This window comes from Salvelinus namaycush, chromosome 19, assembly GCF_016432855.1.
Source record: "Salvelinus namaycush isolate Seneca chromosome 19, SaNama_1.0, whole genome shotgun sequence".
NCBI classification, from domain to species: domain Eukaryota; kingdom Metazoa; phylum Chordata; class Actinopteri; order Salmoniformes; family Salmonidae; genus Salvelinus; species Salvelinus namaycush.
In genome coordinates, this window is record NC_052325.1 from 19,984,980 (window position 1) to 20,006,903 (window position 21,924).

Here is a 21,924-nt window from a genome sequence, read left to right on the forward strand (position 1 = left end):
CGTACAGCACGTATAAAGCAACTATTGGGGTCTTACAATCTCCCTCCACCAGGTGTAGCACTTCTCTCATAGTTTAAAAACAAGAAATGGACAGTGACGGGGTTAAGGGGGGATACCTAGTCATTTTTTTCGTCATCATTGCATGCGATCATCATTCTCAAAGCGGCTGTTTACTTCTGAGATCACTTTAACACCACCCTAAAAACCTGATTCAAATTCGACACAAACCTTCAAATAGGTATGTAATGACACATTATATAAACTCTTTATAGTGTTTTATTTACATTTTAGAGGCAATAAGGTGATAAGTTGGACAGATCGAGTGAAAAAAGCAATGTTCCCACATGACATCTGTCCTTCTCACTATCACGCATTAGTTTCGCTTCCCCACCCGCCATTTTTAAAAAGACCAGAAGGGGCTCATTGCCTGCTTGAATTATGCAGAAACGGGCAGTGTTTAGGTCATGTAATTGATTTTGTTGGAAAGGTGAGAAATTGTGCTTTACAATGGTATTGACATTACAGTTGATCTGGAAGTATTACGTTTTTGGGGCGCTAAAATAAGGGCAATATTACAGACCAAGGCGATGTACGAGTTTACGTTACCAAGTTAACCACTCCAAGAGGGACAGCATCCACTCACCTGCAAAGCATATGTTCACAAACTCCAAGGCACACAGGTTCGTTCATCAGTTTTGAACTGTAATGACAAAGTGTATCAAAGACATAACCATGTAAGTTAGATCTCGCTATTATTATCAATGACATCAACTAGTTACCTAACAAGCAGCCAAGCATGCCCAGTTTCATAACAAATAAGTCCAGCTAAATGTAGCGTGTTTACCATTTTGAGCACAGCAGAAGTTTTCGAAAATGCGCGACAGCCTCCTTCGTTTTCGTCCAGCCTTCGTCGGTGCAAAGATCAGGATCCATTTAACGAAATGTAGTTAGGTTTTCCACTATTTCGAAGCTAAATTCGTACACGTTGATATCTTTAAATAACGCTACAGCTGAGTTTTGCTGCGGTAGCTTCACTTCCTAGTTTTTTGCTTCTCCCGCCAAAGCGTCAGGGACAAGGGCCTGCCCGTGATGTAACTGCGTATACCTCCCTCCCGCCCTCTTTTTCTTCTTCTTCTCTGGGTTTTTACAACCGAGAAGGGTGTATTGCTGCCACCAAATGGACCGGTTGAAACCAAAACAAGGTAAAAAAGAAAATCCATACGTAATAGGGAAACTAACTTAATCTACCCAAATAAAAATAGTACATTGACAAAACAAAAATCCCAGTTCTTCCTTCTTTCAAATCTCCATGTCTCCCTTCTCAGGCTGTAGGGCCTGAGAGGGTGGTACGGCTTGTGACAACTCCTTCCCCGAGAAATCTTTCAGCCCCAGGAACCTCTCCGCCGCATCCACAATGATTTCTATCTTCCTGGTACTTCTCTCCACCTTGGCAGTGCACTTTATCCCCATAGCTATAAAGGCCACGAAGTCCACCTTCTTAATTGCAAGATAGCGCAGCAGTAAGACGTGTTTGTTCTGGTCCCATGTAAATATTGTATTTTTCTGGGGGGGGGGGGGGGGGGGGGGTTGTATACATTTCATGATATTTCAATCTCTTTTTTAAAATTAAATATACCTTCCTGCAACCCGCCTCACCCAATGTGGTACGGATCTGCTATTTTTGAGACCTTATAACTGGAACATCCATCAGAAGCTAGCCAACTAATTAGCTACTAGCTATTTAGTCATTGTTAGCCACTGCTAGCGGTCTTTACCTTTAGCTCGGACTCCAGCCGCTTTAGCCCGGATAGCCCGGATAATACCTGCCAGTCTGCACAGCGCGATATCAGCCCTGAGCATATCGGACTGCTTTTTTCCCCACTACATCACCGGATTCATGCCGCAAGCTCTGGACCATTACACCGAATCTTCGAAGCAAACTAGTTGCTACCGAGTGGCTGTTGTGGCTAACGCCCTTGTCCAGAAACGTGCACCAGTTAGCCTCGGGCAAGGCCCATCTCCCAGCTAGCAAATTAAGTACACCAACTACAATACCTCTCTTGCCAATTGGCCTGGACCCTTTGTCGACACGGAGCCCCACCGATCCATCACTGCTGGTCTGCTGACATAATTCGGCCAATGTGCTCTCAACCGGCCTTTGCGTCATGGATGTTGGTGATGATCCATCTGCTAGCCCCGGCCCGCTAACTTCCTGAACACTGTGTCTCCCGCTCGCCTAGCGTAGTAATCGACTACCGAACGGCTCCCTGTTTCATCTATTGCTGCTCATTGGACCCTATGATCACTCAGTTACACAGCTGATGCCTGCTGGACTGTTCATTAACACGGTACTTCATTTTGTTTATCTGTCGGCCCCAGCCTCGAACTCAGGCCCTGTGTGTTGCTAACTGACCCTCTTTGCCCATTCATCGCCATTTACCCATTGTTGTCTTAGCTGTTTACCCGTTGTTGTCTCACCCGTTGTTGTCTTAGCTCTCCCAATCAACACCTGTGATTGCTTTATGCCTTTCTCTAATGTCAATATGCCTTGTATACTGTTCTTTAGGTCAGCTCTCATAGTTTTATTTTACTGCGGAGCCCCTAGTCCTGCTCAACATGCCTCAGATAGCCCCCTTGTCCCACCCCGCACACATGCGGAGTCCGCATCTAGCTTAACTGGCGCCTCCAGAGGTGCAACCTCTCTCATCGTCACTCAATGGCTAGGTTTACACCCACTGTACTCGCACCCTACCATACCCTTGTCTGTACACTATGCCCTTAAACTATTCTACCATGCCCAGAAATCTGCTCCTTTTATTCTCTGTTCCCAAAGCACTAGACGACCAGTTCTTACAGCCTTTAGCCGTACCCTCATCCTACTCCTCCTCTGTTCCTCTGGTGAAGTAGAGGCTAACCCAGGCCCTGTGTGTCCCCAGGCACTCTCATTTGTTGACTTATGCAACCGTAAAAGCCTTGGGTTCATGCATGTTAACATCAGAAGCCTCCTCCCTAAGTTCGCTTTATTCACTGCTGTAGCACACTGCCAACTCTCACACTGCCAACTCACTGCCCCTTTCAAAAAATGTAGAACTAAGAACAGATATAGCCCGTGGTTCACTCCAGACTTGATTGCCCTTGACCAGCACAAAAACACCCTGTGGCGTACTGCACTAGCTTCGAATAGTCCCCACGGTATGCAACTTTTCAGGAACCAATACACACAGTCAGTTAGGAAAGCAAAGGCTAGCTTTTTCAAACAGAAATTTGCATCCTGCAGCATTAATTCCAAAAAGGACACTGTAAAGTCCATGGAGAATAAAAGTACATCCTCCCAGCTGCCCACTGCACTGAGACAAGGAAACACTGTCACCACTGATAAATCCACGATAATGAAGAATTTCAATAAGCATTTCTCAACTGCTGGCCATGCTTTCCACCTGGGTACCCCAACCCCGGCCAACAGCTCTGCACCCCCCGCAGCAACTGGTCCAAGCCCCCCCCCCCAACTTCTCCTTCACCCAAATCCAGACAGCTGCAAAATCTGGACCCCTACAAATCAGCTGGGCTAGACAATCTGGACCCTCTCTTCCTAAAATGATCTGCCGCAATTGTTGCAACCCCTATTACTAGTTTGTTCAACCTCTTTTTCGTATCATCTGAGATTCCTAAAGATTGGAAAGCAGCCTCGTTCATCCCCCTCTTCAAAGGGGGAAACACTCTAGACCCAAACTGTTACAGACCTATATCCATCCTGCCCTGCCTTTCTAAAGTCTTCGAAAGCCAAGTGAGCACCGACCATTTCGAATCCCACCGTACCTTCTCCGCTGTGCAATCTGGTTTCCGAGCTGGTCACAGATGCACCTCAGCCACGCTCAAGGTCCTAAACGATATCATAACCGCCATTGATAAAAGACAGTACTGTGCAGCCGTCTTCATCGGCCTGGCCAAGGCTTTCAACTCTGTCAATCACCGTATTCTTATCGGCAGACTCAACAGCCTTGGTTTCTCTAAGGACTGCCTCGCCTGGTTCACTAACTACTTTTCAGATAGAGTTCAGTGTGTCAAATCAGAGGGCCTGTTGTCTGGACCTCTGGCAGTCTCTATGGGGGTGCCACAGGGTTCAGTTCTCGGGCTGACTCTTTTCTCTGTATATATCAATGATGTCGCTCTTGCTGCGGGTGATTCTTTGATCCACCTCTACGAGGACGACACCATTCTGTATACATCTGGCCCTTCTTTGGACACTGTGCTAACAAACCTCCAAAAGAGCTTCAACACCATACAACACTCCTTCCGTGGCCTCCTACTGCTCTTAAATGCTAGTAAAACGAAATGCATGCTCTTCAACCGTTCACTGCCCGCACCCGCCCGCCCGACTAGCATCACTACTCTGGACGGTTCTGATTTAGAATATGTGAACAACTACAAATACCTAGGTGTCTGTCTAGACTGTAAACTCTCCTTCCAGACTCACATTAAGTGTCTCCAATCCAAAGTTACATCTAGAATCGGCTTCCTATTTCGCATCAAGGCCTGTCATTTACAAAATAGCCTCCAACACTCTACTCAGCAAATTGGATGTGGTCTATCACAGTGCCATCCCTTTTGTCACCAAAGCCCCATATACTACCCACCACTGCAACCTGTATGCTCTCGTTGGCTGGTCCTCGCTACATATTCATCGCCAAACCCACTGGCTCCAGGTTATCTTTGCTAGGTAAAGCTCCAACTTATCTCGGCTCACTGGTCACCATAGCAACACCCACCCGTAGCACGCGCTCCAGCAGGTATATTTCACTGGTCATCCCCATAGCCAACCCCTCATTTGGCCACCTTTTTTCCAGTTCTCTGCTGTCAATGAATGGAACGAATTGCAAAAATCACTGAAGTTGGAGACTTATATCTCCCTCACTAACTTTAAGCGTCAGCTGTCAGAGCAGCTTACCGATCGCTGCAGCTGTACACAGCCCATCTGTAAATAGCCCATCCAACCAACTACCTACCTCATCCCCACATTTGTTTTTGATTTTCTGCTCTTTTGCACACCAGTATCCCTACTTGCACATCCTCATCTGCACATATATCACTCCAGTGTAAATTGCTAAATTGTCATTACTTCGCTACTATTGGCCTATTTATTGCCTTACCTCCTTACTTCATTTGGACACACTGTATACAGCTTTTTCTATTGTGTTATTGACTGTAAGTTTGTTTATCCAATGTGTAACTCTGTGTTGTTGTTTTTGTCTCACTGCTTTGCTTTATCTTGGCCAGATCGCAGTTGTAAATGAGGACTTGTTCTCAACTAGCCTACCTGGTTAAATAAAGGTGAAATAATAATAAATGTAAAAAATGTAAACACCCGAGCCATTGCCTGTTCACCCCACTAACATCCAGAAGGCGAGGTCAGTACAGGTGCATCAAAGCTGGGACCAAGAGACTGAAAAACTGCTTCGATCTCAAGGCCATCAGACTGTTAAACAGTCATCTCTAACACAGAGAGGCTGCTGCCTACATACAGACTTGAAATCATTGGCCACTTTAGTAAATGGAACATTAGTCACTTTAATAATGCCAGTTATCTTGCATTACTCATCTCATATGTATATACTGCATTCTATACCATCTATTGCATCTTCGCCTATGCTGCTCTGTCATTGCTCATCCATATATTTACATTTATATATTTTTATTCCATTCCTTTACTTAGATTTGTGTGTATTAGGTATTTGTTGTGGAATTGTTAGATATTACTTTCTAGATATTGCTGCACTGTCAGAACTAGAAGCACAAGCATGTTGCTACACTCGCAATAACATCTGCTAACCATGTGTATGTGATTTGAATTGATTTGAAACCCTTTTAACAGCTGCTGCATATGAAATGCTCTGGACAACCCTGACTTTGGCCACCTCATTCTCTTTCACTCTTGTGGGGCATTCGAAAGCTGTGGCTTCATGGTTCCCACCACAATTGCAACATTTCACATTTTCATCACTTTTATAACACATGATATGATCTTTTCCACAACTTGGACATCTTGGCTTCTCCAAAAAAAAAGCTTTACAATGGTCACACTGCGTTGGTCTTGGGACAAATGCTCTAACTCTGTAGTTTATATACCCCAACTGCACTTGAGTAGGGAGAGACTCCATTTCAAAAAACAAAAGAACAGATAGACTTCACTTTTTCACCATTCACCACACGATTCATCCGACGTGCTTCAATCACTCCAGGAATATTTTTCAACTCTTCAAAATCTACTTCCCATGAGATGCCAGATATAACCCCCTTGAGGTGTGCCCTGTTCCAAAGAGACACACATGACACTTCAAACTTATCAAATCGGTTAAGACACAACGCACGTTCCTTCTGATCCGCAGAAGCACAAAAAATCTTAACAATCCTCACAGCCTTCACTTTGCCCAGCACTCTCGCCACCAGTTTGGATAACTCAAATGGTTTCTTCAAGATTGCTACTCTGCTCAGCTGTTCCTCATTAACAAACCATACTCCTACTTGGTACGAAGGGTCATTCTTATCACTGTACGCTACTTTGCTCCGTTTTCCATTCTTTTGGACAATACTCAAATTCTCCTTGATTCTCCCGCAATTGTATTCAGAATCCACTTCATCATCTGCTTCCACCATCTTTTTTTCTGCTGATGAAGCAGACACCTTTTCAAACCTCTGCTAGTCGCCGCTCATAGCTGGGCCTCGTATCCCCTCCCTCCCTTTTCAGCTCCATCGAAAGCAGCCTTATTCTTCTTTGGTGGCATCCAAAGTTATGGTGCATTACCTCCACCTACTGTATTGGAGAATGGGCCAGAGACATTGAGAAACTAAATCCTAGCTGTCAGCCCCGTTGCTCCTAAAAAACATAAAATATTTGAGACTATATCTAATGACGTTCTACTCAATATACTCTTTAAACAAATTTCCTGTACCCCCTTCTCCCTCATACTCTCAGCCTCTCAAATATGTTGTTTTCTTTTTTAGGAGCAATGGTAGGACTGGTAGGATTTAGTTTCTCAATGTCTCTGGCCCATACTCCAATACAGTAGGTGGCAGTAATGCACCATAACATTGGATGCCAACCGCCGATAAACCTCACCAAAGAAGGCTACGTTCTACTCAATATAATCTTTAAACAAATTTCCTGTACCTCCTTCTCCCTCATACTCTCAGCCTCTCTCTTTTTCTCTACTGCCCACACTGTATCAATGCATGGTCCATGGTCTCTGTTTCCTGGCGAAAATCACACTTTCTTGTTGGATGCTTTTCAACCGGCTGTGTCCCACCCTTAATCTTGTGAAAATAGCCTCCTCTCTTCTGTCCCTTCCTGCTACCCTCCCGTCCCTGACTTTCCTCTGTACTTGAAATAAATGCCTACTCTTAGTATCTCTATTCCACTGCTCCTGCCATCTCTGCACCATTAGTGTCCATATCAGGCTTTTGCCTCTGACTTGCTCATTGAAACCACAACATCAACATCCCCACTACTATGTGTTGTTTAGCCAGTACATGAACTGCCTCATTCCCCTCCACCCCCACATGTGTTGGGACCCAAGTAAATCTTATCTGCATACCCATCTGTCTAATCCTGCCATGGGTTTGTAGCACATCATAAAGCAGGTCGTCTGCTACGTGAGCTAAAGGACTGCAGACTCATCAACACTGCACGTGAATAAGAGCAAATAACCACTCTGTCTGGTTTGTCTTCCTCCACCCATTGCAATCAGCTCCGCCGTATATACAGCCAGATGATCTGTAATACATTTCCTGACTGCCACCCCACATTCCTTCACTACAAATGCTGACCCAGTACGTCCTGTCCTTGGATCTTTTGAACCATCTGTGTAAATGGCCACAAAATCCTGATACACAGTATCCAGACGTCTTTCTGTAGTCTCACCAACACTTCTAGATCAACTTCTGGAGGCGGGAGTAGCCATGGTGGATTCACAGGAATAGCTCCCGTTGGACTAAACTCCCTTCCAAACAGTCCCATCTCTTTCGCCTAGGTATTACCCACCCACCTAAAGCTTGTGTTCTGTCCTCACTCATGTTCCCAGCATGCCTTTAAAATCCCTTTCACAAGATGAGACACCCCATGTCCCTGTAGGTTGACCCAATAATTAATTGGCAGCTGCTGTCTCCTATTCTGCAATGGCATATCCCCCATCTCCACCTGTAGTGCAGCCACTAGTGAGGTCTGAAACGCCCCACTACATATTCTGAGTCCTTTCCCCTGTGTGACATCTAGCCTGTCCAATGAGGTTCGGGCTGCCAAACCATACGCTATACTGCCATAGTCTATTACACATCGGATCAATGCAACATACATGGTCCTCAATGAGGAACGCCCAGCCCCACTCCTTCCCAGTCAGACAGCGCATCACATTTAGCACCTTCTTACACTTTCCCAAGACTCTCTCTCTCAGGTCAGTCTAGTGTCAAAATATACCCCAAGGAACCTGAAAGCCTCACCCTCTCCAAGTTTCTCCCATATAACCTCAAGTGTACCTCATCTTGCACTTTCCTGGTAAAGAACACTGTTTGAGTTTTCTCTACAGAGAACCTGAATCCCCACATTAATGCCCACTGCTCTAACTCATCAATTGCTTCCTGTACCTTCCTGACTATGTGTATGGCACATTTCTTCCCCTCTTCCATAAACAAAAAAATCCTTAACAAGTAGATACTGTATCTACCATCTCAACGTTATACTCATTCATTATGCATTGAATATACTTAGAATTATGATGAAAATGAGGGTAGCTAGCAACGATCTTTAATCATAATGGAATGGAGGAAGGTAATTTGCATGCACATGGTGAAATGCAATAGATAAGCCTAATGGACAAAGTAATGTTTTATGACACATTGTTGTAATAAGGAAGCAACACTTGCTATCATATAATGAGCACACCACACAGCAACAAATTCTTTGAAAAATAGCTTTATTAAATGTACAAAAATAAGTTCAGTGTGTTCATGTTTATGTGGAACTGTGCTTAAAGGGGCAATCTACAGTAGCTATATAAATTGTTGCACTTATAAATTAATGACATATAACCATTGATTCTTGAAGAATATAACTTATGAACGCCTTATGAGTTTAGTTCAACTGTTATACCCCATCAGAACTAAAAATATAAGCTTGTTTTACTACAATGTTTGTAAACAATACATGTAAACAAACACTGTATAGCCTCAAAACATGATTAAAACGATAATTTTGATATTATGGATGGTCAGCCCTTGCACCCATAGCTATGTCTATGAATTTGAGAGTGGTTACATTTCTCCAGCCCCATACCTCAGCTTTCTTGAGAAACAGTGGCGGGGAGAACGATTTGTCAACTGCTGATTGCCGCTTTAAAGCATTTGGAGGTGCCAATAAAATATTTAGATATGCCCTCAGAGGAAGTGTTAAGGAGAAAAGAAGAGATATTGAGAACATTTGTATCTCTGGGTGGCAAAAGTTTTTTTCTATTGACTTACATCTATCTCAGAAGCTTTGATAATATTATCGTCACCATAAGTATGACAATCTCTGCACATATAGTAGGTAGTACATTTTCAAGTATTTTTTCTGATATTTTTTTGCTTAACCAATGGGCCAAATAAATATAATTTAATCAACAAAATATAAGAGTTTCACCATTGGAATGCAGAGAATGGTTAAACATGGGGTTAAACATACTGATTTCTCTAAGGTTATAACTGTTGCTGAAGAGCAGTGCCTCCACCACAGTACTTCGATTTGGAATGATAATAACATGACAATACCATTTATTTGCTCTTAGATGTGATTGTAATTGTAAATATGTAATTGTACTTTTGTTAATTGGTTATAGCCTGCAGGTGAGGAAGGATGGCCATTACATTTTTTGGACTTCAACCCATATTAATGTCACGTTCGTCGTCTGAAGATGAGGAATCATCGGACCAAAGCGCAGCGTGGTAAGTGTTCATGTTAATTTATTAAAACAGAACACTAAACAAAATAACAAAGAGAATGAACGAAACGAAACAGTCCTGTCTGGTACAGACACAAAGACAGAAAACAACTACCCACAAAACACAGGTGGGAAAAGGCTACCTAAGTATGGTTCTCAATCAGAGACAACGATAGACAGCTGCCTCTGATTGAGAACCACACCCGGCCAAACACAAAGAAAACATAGAAATAGAAAATCATAGAAACACAAAACATAGAATGCCCACCCCAACTCACGCCCTGACCAAACCAAAATAGAGACATAAAAAGGATCTCTAAGGTCAGGGCGTGACAATTAGTGAAGAAACATGATAGAAGCATGTTAACATCTCTATGATTCTCATTACATGATGAAACATCAATAGAGCAACCCGGTTCAATTTAACAGTCCAAAGTGGCCACAAAGTGACTTCATAAGTTATCCTTTATAAGGTATATGTGATACAGTGATTTGATAAACTGATAACAGTACCAAAGCAAAATTATACAATTAAAATAAAGTAAATTAATTACAAGAATAATTCATTTAATCTTTGCATTATTATTAAACGTACATGCAGATCCATTTATTCATTTCCAGCCTAGATTGAATGTTGCTCTTCTTCCTTCACAGTGGGTGTCCTCAGACAGACAGACACATTGTATTGTGAACAAGATAGCCGCCAAAGCTATGTATCTGAAGCCTCAATGGATTCGAGGCTTATGCTGTGTGCTTCGGAACCTTCTTCGCTGTGGATTGGGATTGTCTCCATGCCAACCTTTCCCATGGCAAAGTTCATGAAGACCTGTTATTCAGACTGCTTTACATACTGTAGGGTTATGCCCCAAATGGCACCCTATTCCCTAGTGCACTACTTTTGACCTATAAAGGGAATAGGGTGCCATTTTGGGACGCAGCATCAGTAATAGGTTCATACCCTCTGTCAATCACTGAATAGGATTCAAAACATATTTTTGCACCTTGATTTTTGAAGTGTGAAGACATAATGGCCTTTTAAGTCTCTGCCAGACTCCCCCCACCATCTCTGTCTGTCTCTCTTTTCTCACACCCCATATCTCACTTTCTCCATCTCCCTGTCTCTCTCGCTCACCTCATCCAGGGTAGTCTGGCTGACAGAGAAGTGCTTGATCTGAAAAGTGGCCTTGTTGGACTCCAGCTGGTCAAAGATGTCTGCCATACCTCCAGGTGCCACAGGAATACTCCACAATGATACTCCACAATGAAAGAGTGTTGGTCCTGGGAGGAGACAGGAGGGCACATGTCAATCAATATATCATCAATCAGGTGCCATACATCATAAACTGTGTGAATGTGCTTTGGGAACGTGCTGGGGGAAATGTGGGGAAGTGGTGTTGCATGAAGTTGGTAATAAACACCACCTCACAGGAAGACACTGCCAGATACGTCTTCACTGTGAAGCCACTGCCAAAGCTGAGAGACACACACTCAACCACAAAGGAATGTATATATTTTATTACCAATCAGAGTCAATGTTATTATCTGTCAAAAGGGGGAATATTAGGTTACAGCCATAGCGTCCAGTTAGCCTGGTCCCAGATCTTTTTGTGTTATAATGGTGCAATAGCTGGCTATACAGCACAAATAGATCTGGGAACAAGCTAGCTTAGGGCACAGGAAACAAACATCAAATCAGTCAGGGCACAGTAGGAATTGCCTGGTCCTAGATCTGTTTGTGCTGCCTATGGCCGTTGTCACGACAAACAATGACCATATGAGTTGGCAAGGCAGCACATAATACATATATGGGACAATGCTACACAGCAAAATCTTCAGTGTAAGAAAAAAACATTAAATTAACACAGAGTGTTAATTCAGCACGTAAAGTGTTGAGTCTGTGGACCCATAAAGACACTGTAATATTGTTAAATTACCACACTGCTTAGTGTAAAGCCATATTCATATATTTTCCAGAGTTTCTTGCCTTTCCAGAAAATTCCTTGCCTTTCCATGATTATATTTGTTAGTGAACGAGACATGGTTGTTGCATTCATCTATTTTTTGGTCCTATGGACTTCAAGTGAGATTTATTTAACACAATACAACATGTATTTCATAAAGCCTTATTTTGATGGCCTAGTTTTACCCGAATACAAAGCCCAAAAACGCAAACCAAAACCATGCCCATCATTATCATATTTCTCAGCAGGCTGTATTTCAGGTTGTTTCAATATCTGTTTGTGCATGTACATTGATTGATTGAGTCATACATTTTATGCTACTAAAACCCGGAAGCTTATAAGAAATCCTGCTATGTCCTGCGACGAACAAACAAACAGGCAAAGCATCAATACAGGGCTAAGATTGAATCATACTACACCGGCTCCGACGCTCGTCTTATGTGGCAGGGCTTGCAAACTATTACAGACTACAAAGGGAAACACAGCCGCGAGCTGCCCAGTGACACGAGCCTACCAGACACGAGCCAATCACTTCTATGCTCGCTTCGAGGCAAGCAACACTGAGGCATGCATGAGAGCATCAGCTGTACCGGAAGACTGTGTGATCCCGCTCTCCGTAGCTGACGTGAGTAAGATCTTTAAACAGGTCAACATTCACAAGGCTGCGGTGTCTTCACTGACATTTTCAACATGTCCCTGATTGAGTCTGTAAAACCAACATGTTTCAAGCAGACCACCATAGTCCCTGTGCCCAAGAACATGAAGGCAACCTGCCTAACTGACTACAGAACCGTAGCACTCACATCCGTAGCCATGAAGGGCTTTTTCAACACCATTATCCCAGAAACCCTAGACCCACTCCAATTTGCATACTGCCCCAACAGATCCACAGATGATGTAATCAATATTGCACTCCACACTGCCCTTTCCCACCTGGACAAAAGAAACACCTATGTGAGAATTCTATTCATTGACTACAGCTCAGCGTTCAACACCATAGTACCCTCAAAGCTCATCACTAAGCTAAGGTCCCTGGGACTAAACAGCTCCCTCTGTAACTGGATCCTGGACTTCCTGACGGGCCGCCCCCAGGTGGCAAGGGTAGGTAACAACACATCCACATGCTGATCCTCAACACTGGGGCCCCTCAGGGGTGCGTGCTCAGTCCCCTCCTGTACTCCCTGTTCACTCATTAGTGCATGGCCAGGCACGACTCCAACGCCATCATTAAGTTTACAGATGACACAACAGTGGTAGGCCTGATCACCGACAACAACGAGACAGCCTACAGGAAGGAGGTCAGAGACCTGGCCGTGTGGTGCCAGGACAACAGCCTCTCCCTCAACGTGATCAAGACAAAGGAGATGATTGTGGACTACAGGAAAAAGAGGACCGAGCACGCACCCATTCTCATCGACGGGGCTGCAGTGGAGCAGGTTGAGAGCTTCAAGTTCCTTGGAGTCCATATCACCAACAAACTAACATGGTCCAAGCACACCAAGACAGTCGTGAAGCGGGCACGACAAAACCTATTCTCCCTCAGGAGATTGAAAAGATTTGACATCGATCTTTAAAAGGTTCTACAGCTGCATCATCGAGAGTGGTTGCATCACTGCCTGGTATGGCAACTGCTCGGCCTCCGACCACAAGGCACTACAGAGGGTAGTGCGAACGGCCCAGTACATCACTGGCGCCAAGCTTCCTGCCATCCAGGACCTCTATACCAGGCGGTGTCAGAGGAAGGCCCTAAAAATTGTCAAATACTCCAGCCACCCTAGTCTATTCCCTCTGCTACCACACGGCAAGCGGTACCGGAGCGCCAAGTCTTTGTCCAAGAGGCTTCTAAACAGTATCTACCTCCAAGCCATAAGACTCCTGAACATCTAGTCAAATGGCTACCCAGACTATTAACATTGCACCCCCCCCCCCCCCCACTCTCCACATCACTGACACTCTCTGTTGTCATCTATGCATAATCCCTTTAATTAACTCTACCTACATGTACATACTACCTCAACTAACCGGTGCCCCCGCACATTGACTCTGTACCGGCACCCCCCCCGTATATATTGTTATTTTTTACTGCTCCACTTTAATTACTTGTTGCTTTTATCTCTTATTCTTATCTGTATTTTTTGAAACTGCACTGTCGGTTAGGGGCTCGTAAGTAAGCATTTCACTGTAAGGTTGTCATCACGTCATCAGTCAATTTTGCCTCAATGTTTCTCAGAATAGCAGCTGACTCTACAGCACAGTGGTACTGGCCTTCAAGCATCTTGATCGTGTCACTGAATACGGTCAAGTTTCCATGGACAAAGTCCAGCCAAAGTTCAGTCAGTGGATCTTCGAGCATTGTTCGCAGGACAACATGGCATTTGTCTTCAGAAAGAAAAAAGGATTTCAATGGCACATACCTTTTCAGCACTCTTTCTAGAGCAGGGAGCATGGACAGCCAGCAAACATTGCTGTGTCCAAAAATGTTATGGTACTCCTGGCCAACAAACTCACAAAAGCTCTTCAGTTTTTCTACTCTTGACGGTGAAAAAGTGGAATGCCACGACTTTGTTTTGCAGGTTACATTTTTGGATGACCACCAGGACTGCAGCTGCAATCTCCTCTGCTGTTTCTCCTTTCAATTCAACAAAATCAAGCAGTTTTGTTTCCACATATATCTGACTACTATTGGCAGCAGCTTTACATGTCCATGATTGGACGCATCAATGGCCAGGGACACAAATTCAACCTGGTCTAGGTCCTGTGTTACCAAAGTGGTTGCCCATGGTGCTAACACGTTACTCACTGTGGCGTCACATTTTGTCCTAGCACATGTAAACTTCGGCTCATAAAGCTTTCGTGTCAGTTATGCTGTGCAGTCCATAGATCTGTAACTATGATTGTGTCGCATAGTGTGGTATGCAAAGACACCCTCCTGCACAGCTAAATCATATTCTTCTTGGGAAGGATCTACTTTCTTGAAGAATGTGGTGACAGAGGGCATACCAACACGGGTAATCAGAGAGGCTTTATGCTTTTTTTGTCTGTTGATGTTCTACCACTGCCGTTCTTCCACCGCTGCCATTTGAAAAAGAGGAATTACAAAGGGTGCAGTTAACCATTCTATCGTCTTGACCTGAGCGTATAAATGGAAATTCTCTCGTCATGTTGTCATTAAAATGGCATTTCCGTTTCTTGGAAAGAGCCATTGTACCTCCTCTGTCTGTTCTTCTTCACTCTCCTTCTGTCACTCTTCTTACTCTCAACTTTTTCTTCTCCTCCAATCGTCTTCCTGATCTTTCTTCCTTTCCTTCTCTTTACCTTTCCACCTCACTCTCCTCGCTTCACTCTTTTTACTCCCTTAATTTTTCCTTCTCCAATCTTTAATAATAAATAGTACACTATTAGATAAAATACTTTGGTTAACAGATTCCCATTGCTTGCCTCATTTTGTATTTTATCTCAAAAACATTGTTTGGAATAATAAATTGTCAGGCTCTGTAATCATATCTTTACCTTTCCTCCTCTATCTTACTCTTCTTCCTATCCAGTCTTTCTCCTCTCCACTCTAACAGAAAACATTATGCTAATGTTATCCATGAAAATGTCAAAATATATTTTCACACTACTTATAATGCCAAACCATTAAAATTGTAATCTACAAATAAATACTCTCATAATTGCATTAATTTAATATAATCATATTTTCAAAATAGCCCGTCCACTGCATGTTTACATGTGAACGTTTTTTAACCTAGCTACATAGCTAATGTTAGCTAGCATAACCTATTTAAAACCATATAACGCAAACCATTTAACTATAAAATACGTTGTGAAAGAACATCATTAGCTAGTATCTCAAATGAGTGTAACTTACCTGGCTTGAAAATACGTTTGTGGTGATGTTATGGATTCACTTGACACTTGCTAGCTTCTGGCCGAGTTTTCCACAGCAGTTTTCTCTAAAACTAGCGCGAGCAAGTAGTTAGAAGAAGTAGAAGAGTGAATGAAGCTGATATAGCGAGCGGCCCCCTCTGCTGGACAAAACAAGCACAACAAGATTGAGACGTCAACCGGTAGACTCTGATGCCCGGTGTTTCTTGCCACGTAAAATATTATTTCACTTTGCAGTCTGTTTTTAACGCACAGTTAAAAACGGGGACATTTCCGGGGACAGCTCCAGCCGGGGACTGTCCCCGGAAAACGGGGACGTCTGGTCACCCTACAGGCTCTGTACTAGTAAAACTGGTGTCATCATCAGCAGCAGGATTAGTCTGTAGGACACACAGTAGTCAGTGATTAGCCAACATTTTACTACTTTGTCCCCATCAATACACACTCAAACAAGGTGCTATATCCACCCAACCCCATCGTGTCAATAGATCACACATACTAACCTTCACACACACAATACCTACCCGCAACCGACACCAGTCAGTCAACCACACATCCAGTCCTTACTAATACAGATTTTTCTCAAATGTTGACTTCAAGCCTTGAATGAACAATCAACTAAGCCTCCATAATAAGGAGAAAACTACAGTAGAAGTTGTAGCCTGTCTTGTTTTGCACGCTTTGTACAAAATAATAAAAATGCAATACTACAGGATATTTCTTAACGTAGCTCTTTGTTAGCTAGCTATAACTGGCATGTTCACGTATCGCCAACCAGGATCAAACTGACCATCACCTAACCATTTGGGTGGTCTTAACCAATCATAGCACAGTATGATATGGCGGTAAAATGCATCCAATTATAATTCAGTATGTTTATGTAACGGATGTGAAATGGCTAGCTAGTTAGCGGGTACGCGCTAGTAGCGTTTCAATCAGTTACGTCACTTACTCTGAAACCTATTAGTAGTGTTGTCGGGGCGAGGGGACGGTTTAAAGTTATACTGTTACATTGATGCTGTTGACCCGGATAACTGGTTGCTGCGGAAAGGGACGGTCTAAAGTTATACTGTTACATTGGTGCTGTTGACCCGGATCACTGGTTGCTGCGGAAAAGGAGGAGGTTGAAAGGGGGGTGAGTGTAACGGATGTGAAATGGCTAGCTAGTTAGCGGGTACGCGCTAGTAGCGTTTCAATCAGTTACGTCACTTACTCTGAAACCTATTAGTAGTGTTGCCCCTTACTCTGCAAGGGCCGCGGCTTTTGTGGAGCGATGGGTAACGACGCTTCGTGGGTGACTGTTGTTGATGTGTGCAGAGGGTCCCTGGTTCGCGCCCGTGTCGGGGCGAGGGGACGGTTTAAAGTTATACTGTTACATTGATGCTGTTGACCCGGATCACTGGTTGCTGCGGAAAAGGAGGAGGTTGAAAGGGGGGTGAGTGTAACGGATGTGAAATGGCTAGCTAGTTAGCGGGTACGCGCTAGTAGCGTTTCAATCAGTTACGTCACTTACTCTGAAACCTATTAGTAGTGTTGCCCCTTGCTCTGCAAGGGCCGCGGCTTTTGTGGAGCGATGGGTAACGACGCTTCGTGGGTGTCAGTTGTTGATGTGTGCAGAGGGTCCCTGGTTCGCGCCCGTGTTGGGCGAGGGGACGGTCTAAAGTTATACTGTTACATTTACACATATGAATATTACATAGCCTACTTGTAAACACACCAACAAGACACGGACCATGTTTATGCCTAGCTCCAGTATATTTATTTGCTCATAATGGAGTCATGGGAAAATTTTGTATATTTAAGTAAGATTTTACAAGGTGACTTACACTAGTACCTGGTGCTGAGCTTGATGTCAATGCCACTGAAGATGTTGATGGGATCGGACTCTAAATAGAACACACAACGTTAGTCACATTAGCCTCTGTGGTAGTTAGTTAGCTAGCTAACATAACCCAATGAAGCTAATATTAGCATGTAAAGTTACAAATCACATTGCCAGATAGCAGCTGGCTAATTACATTGAAATGCTTTGGAATGTGTAGCCAGAGTATTATGAAAGTTAGCTAGCTCGATTTTTGTTCAGATAAACAAATATAGTTAGCTAGCTAGTTAGCTACGTTACCCCAGCTTGACCGATTTTCTGCTGCGCTGATGTTGGCAGATCGGATGCCTTCCTTTTTGAAGTGAAGGGGAAAATCGATGGAATAGCATCACTTTTCAACTTTCGATGACATGGCAACCCCATCAGTTGAGATTTCAGTTCCGTTTCGAAATCTAGCTACAGACATTTTGATATTTCTAACATCAATTGAATACACCTCCACATCCTGAAATCGCTATGAATTCAGGATATTGTGGTTTGTTTACAACCAGGAAATGTAGCTGGCCCGTTTCTACTGGTTAGATGCAGAATTCTCCTATTTGCATGTAGTGAGGAAATTCTACATTTTTATGACACATATGAGATGTTAATAACATATTAATGGACATATATAGTGAAATAGAGCAGCGGTGAAATATCCCTTTAACGGAAATTAACTCAACAGGGTCGAGTAACAACAACACCCTCTGATTAACACTTACAATTTATTCACCGCAGGTGGCATCAATTTCAATCCCACTGATTTTAACCCCACTAGAATCAACACTCAGATATAACACTCACAACACTTTTTACTTGCAATGTACACCTTTCCCTTTCAAGACGATTCAATACATATCTAGATACATGGGCTCTGATACGATATAGGAACAATACGTATTAGTTTGAAATTATTCGGTGCGATTCAGTTTGATTAGAGGAACAAATCAATGCAATTCGGTTCGATGCGATATGCAACTTGATGTACTAACATTTGTTGCATAAACACATACATTTTCCATTCTAAATAAGAATCTGCTGCTTTGGAGATCATGAGCTGGGCCTCTCTGAGCAGGAGCTGACTGTGTGTGTGTGCGTGCGTGCATGCGTGTGTGTGATGTGTGTAAATTATGTATATGGTGCATATAGGCACCTGAGCTGAGCCATAAGGGAAGATGGGCATCTACCACCCCACTATCAGTTAGCCTTGAGCTAGCCTCGAACTAGGCCCATATACCAGCTAACTTCTTGGGCTACAATACCTCCTTTGCCAATTGGCCTGGACCCTTTATTGTCGATACGGAGCCCCGCCGATCCATCACGACTGGTCTGCCGAGTAATCGTCCGATGTGGTTTCAACAGGCTTTTCCGTTGCAATGTTGCCGAAGACCCATCCGCTAGACCCGGCCCACTAGTTTTCTGAACGCCGTTGTCTCCCTCTCGCCTTGCGTAGTAGCGACTAACGAACTGCTCCCGGACTCACCTATTGCTGCTCATTGGACCCTATGATCACTCGGCTACACAGATGATGCCTGCTGGACTATTCACTAACGCGGTACCTCTTTTTGTTTATCTGTCGGCCCCAACCTCGAACTCAGGTCCTGTGCATACCTGACTGACCATCTCTGCCCATTCATCGCCATTTACCCGTTGTTGTCTAAGCTCTCCCGATTAACACCCGTGATTGCTTTATGCCTCTCTCTATTGTCAATATGCCATCTCGTTTAGTACTTATTGTTTTATTTCACTGTAGAGCCCACAGTCCCGCTCAACATGCCTTTGATAGCTCTTTTGTCCCACCCCCCACACATGCGGAGACCTCACCTGGCTTAACTGGTGCCTCCAGAGATGCAATCTCTCTCTCATCGTCACTCAATGCCTAGGTTTACCTCCACTGTACACACATCCTACCACACCCTTGTCTGTACATTAGGCCTTGAATCTATTGTACCACGCCCAGAAATCTGCTCCTTTTATTCTCTGTTCCCAGCGCACTAGACGACCAGGTCTTACAGCCTTTAGCCGTACCCTCATCCTACTCCTCCTCTGGTGATGTAGAGGTTAACCGAGGCCCTATAGCCCCCAGTACCACACCTATTCCCCAGGTGCTCTCATTTGTTGACTTCTGTAACCGTAAAAGCCTTGGTTTCATGCATGTTAACATCAGCAGCCTCCTCCCTAAGTTTGTTTTATTCACTGCTTTAGCACACTCTGCCAACCCTGATGTACTAGCCGTGTCTGAATCCTGGCTTAGGAAGGCCACCAAAAATTCTGACATTTCCATCCCCAACTACAACATTTTCCATCAAGATAGAACTGCCAAAGGGGGCGGAGTTGCAATCTACTGCAGAGAGAGCCTGCAGAGTTCTGTCAAACTATCCAGGTCTGTGCCCAAACAGTTCTAGCTTCTACTTTTAAAAATCCACCTTTCCAGAAATAAGTCTCTCACTGTTGCCGCTTGTTATAGACACCCCTCAGCCCCCAGCTGTGCCCTGGACACCATATAAATGATTGCCCCCCTTTTATCTTCAGAGTTCGTACTGTTAGGTGACCTAAACTGGGATATGCTTAACACCCCGGCCGTCCTACAATCTAAACTAGATGTCACACAAATTATCAAGGAACCTACCAGGTACAACCCTAAATCCAGAAACACAGGCACCCTCATAGATATCATCCTGACCAACTTGCCCTCTAAATACACCTCTGCTTTCTTCAACCAGGATCGCAGCGATCACTGCCTCATTGCCTGCATCTGTAATGGGTACGTGGTCAAACGACCACCCCTCATCACTGTCAAACGTTCCCTAAAACACTTCAGTGAGCAGACCTTTCTAATCGACCTGGCCCGGGTATCCCGGAAGGATTTTGACCTCATCCTGTCAGTAGAGGATGCCTGGTTCTGCTTTAAAAGTGCTTTCCTTACCATCTTAAATAAGCATGCCCCATTCAAAAAATGTAGAACTAAGAACAGATATAGCCCTTGGTTCATTCCAGACTAGACTGCCCTTGACGAGCACAAAAACATCCTGTGGCGTACTGCATTAGCATGAAATAGCCTTTTCAGGAAATGCAACTTTTCAGCGAAGTTAGGAACCAATATACACAGTTAATTAGGAACGCAAAGGCTAGCTTTTTCAAACAGAAATTAGCATCCTGTAGCACAAATTCCAAAAAGTTTTGGGACACTGTAAAGCCCATGGAGAATAAAAGCACCTCCTCCCAGCTGCACACTGCACTGAGGCTAGGAAACACTGTCACCACCGATAAATGTACGATAATTGAGAATTTCAGTAAGCATTTTTCTACGGCTGGCCATGCTTTCCACCTGGCTACCCCTAACCCGGCAACAGCTCTGCTCCCCCTGCAGCAAAGCCACCAGCAGAGCCACCTATGATTCCCCACATGTCAGCTTCTTGTCATTGTGGTTAGCTTCTGGCCATCCAGAATCACAACAACACACGGACTTCTGACCCATTGAAGTGTGCGCATCAATTTTGTGAGGTTGTCAGCTAACTCGTCTATAGAGACAAAATCAAACAGAATCACTTTAGCAACATTCAAAAGATGAAACCATGACACTGAACAGACTGAGCCAACGATAAAACAACAGTCAGCCAGGGTAGCAGGGTAACATTAGGCTACCCCCCACCCCAAATAACCAATTCATCATCAAGCTATGATGATTTGAATCAGCTGTGCAGTGCTAGGGCAAAAACCAACACCTGCACCCAGGTGGGCCCCAGGACTGAGTTTGGGAAATCCTGCCCTATATAGTGCACTACTTTTGACCAGAGCCCTATAAAAGTAGTGCACTATAAAGGTAATAGGGTACCATTTGGGTCACACACACAGGCTACACTGTGGTGGTGCTGAAATAAGGATGAAGCTTCAGTCTGCATGCCTCAATCCCTGAGTACACCTCTCAACACTCCTGATTGGTATTCAGCCGGCATAGTGATAGGAGACTGATGAGGAGACACTGCTGCCCCCTGGCTTTAAACAATAGAGCTAAAAGGGTGGAGAATTGGGATGCAGCCCATGCCTTTCAGACTATAGGATCTAAATGGTTGCCCCGTGAGAACCTACACAGAAAAATGCTGGGTTAAAAACAACCCAGCGCTGGTAGGTGGTGGGCCGAAGCTGAAAAACGTGAAGTTGATCGATCCCCAACTGTATATGACAGTTAAACATTCTTACACACACACACACAACATCTGCTAATTTGCAACTGCTATGTCCTTTAATT

General features: G+C 43.9%; 1 protein-coding gene across 1 annotated transcript in view; it reads right to left on the bottom strand.

Moving 5' to 3' along the window:
• Window positions 1–1,043, bottom strand: part of bard1 (BRCA1 associated RING domain 1) — a 29,255-nt gene extending 28,212 nt beyond the window's left edge. Inside the window, exons 1-2 of the mRNA XM_039014052.1 lie at window positions 845–1,043; window positions 644–700 (exon numbers count right to left, since the gene is read on the bottom strand). Coding sequence (XP_038869980.1) covers window positions 644–700; window positions 845–933 — 146 coding nt within the window. The 5' untranslated portion in view covers window positions 934–1,043. The remainder of the gene's footprint in view (window positions 1–643; window positions 701–844) is intronic.
• Between the last annotated feature and the right edge of the window lie 20,881 nt (window positions 1,044–21,924).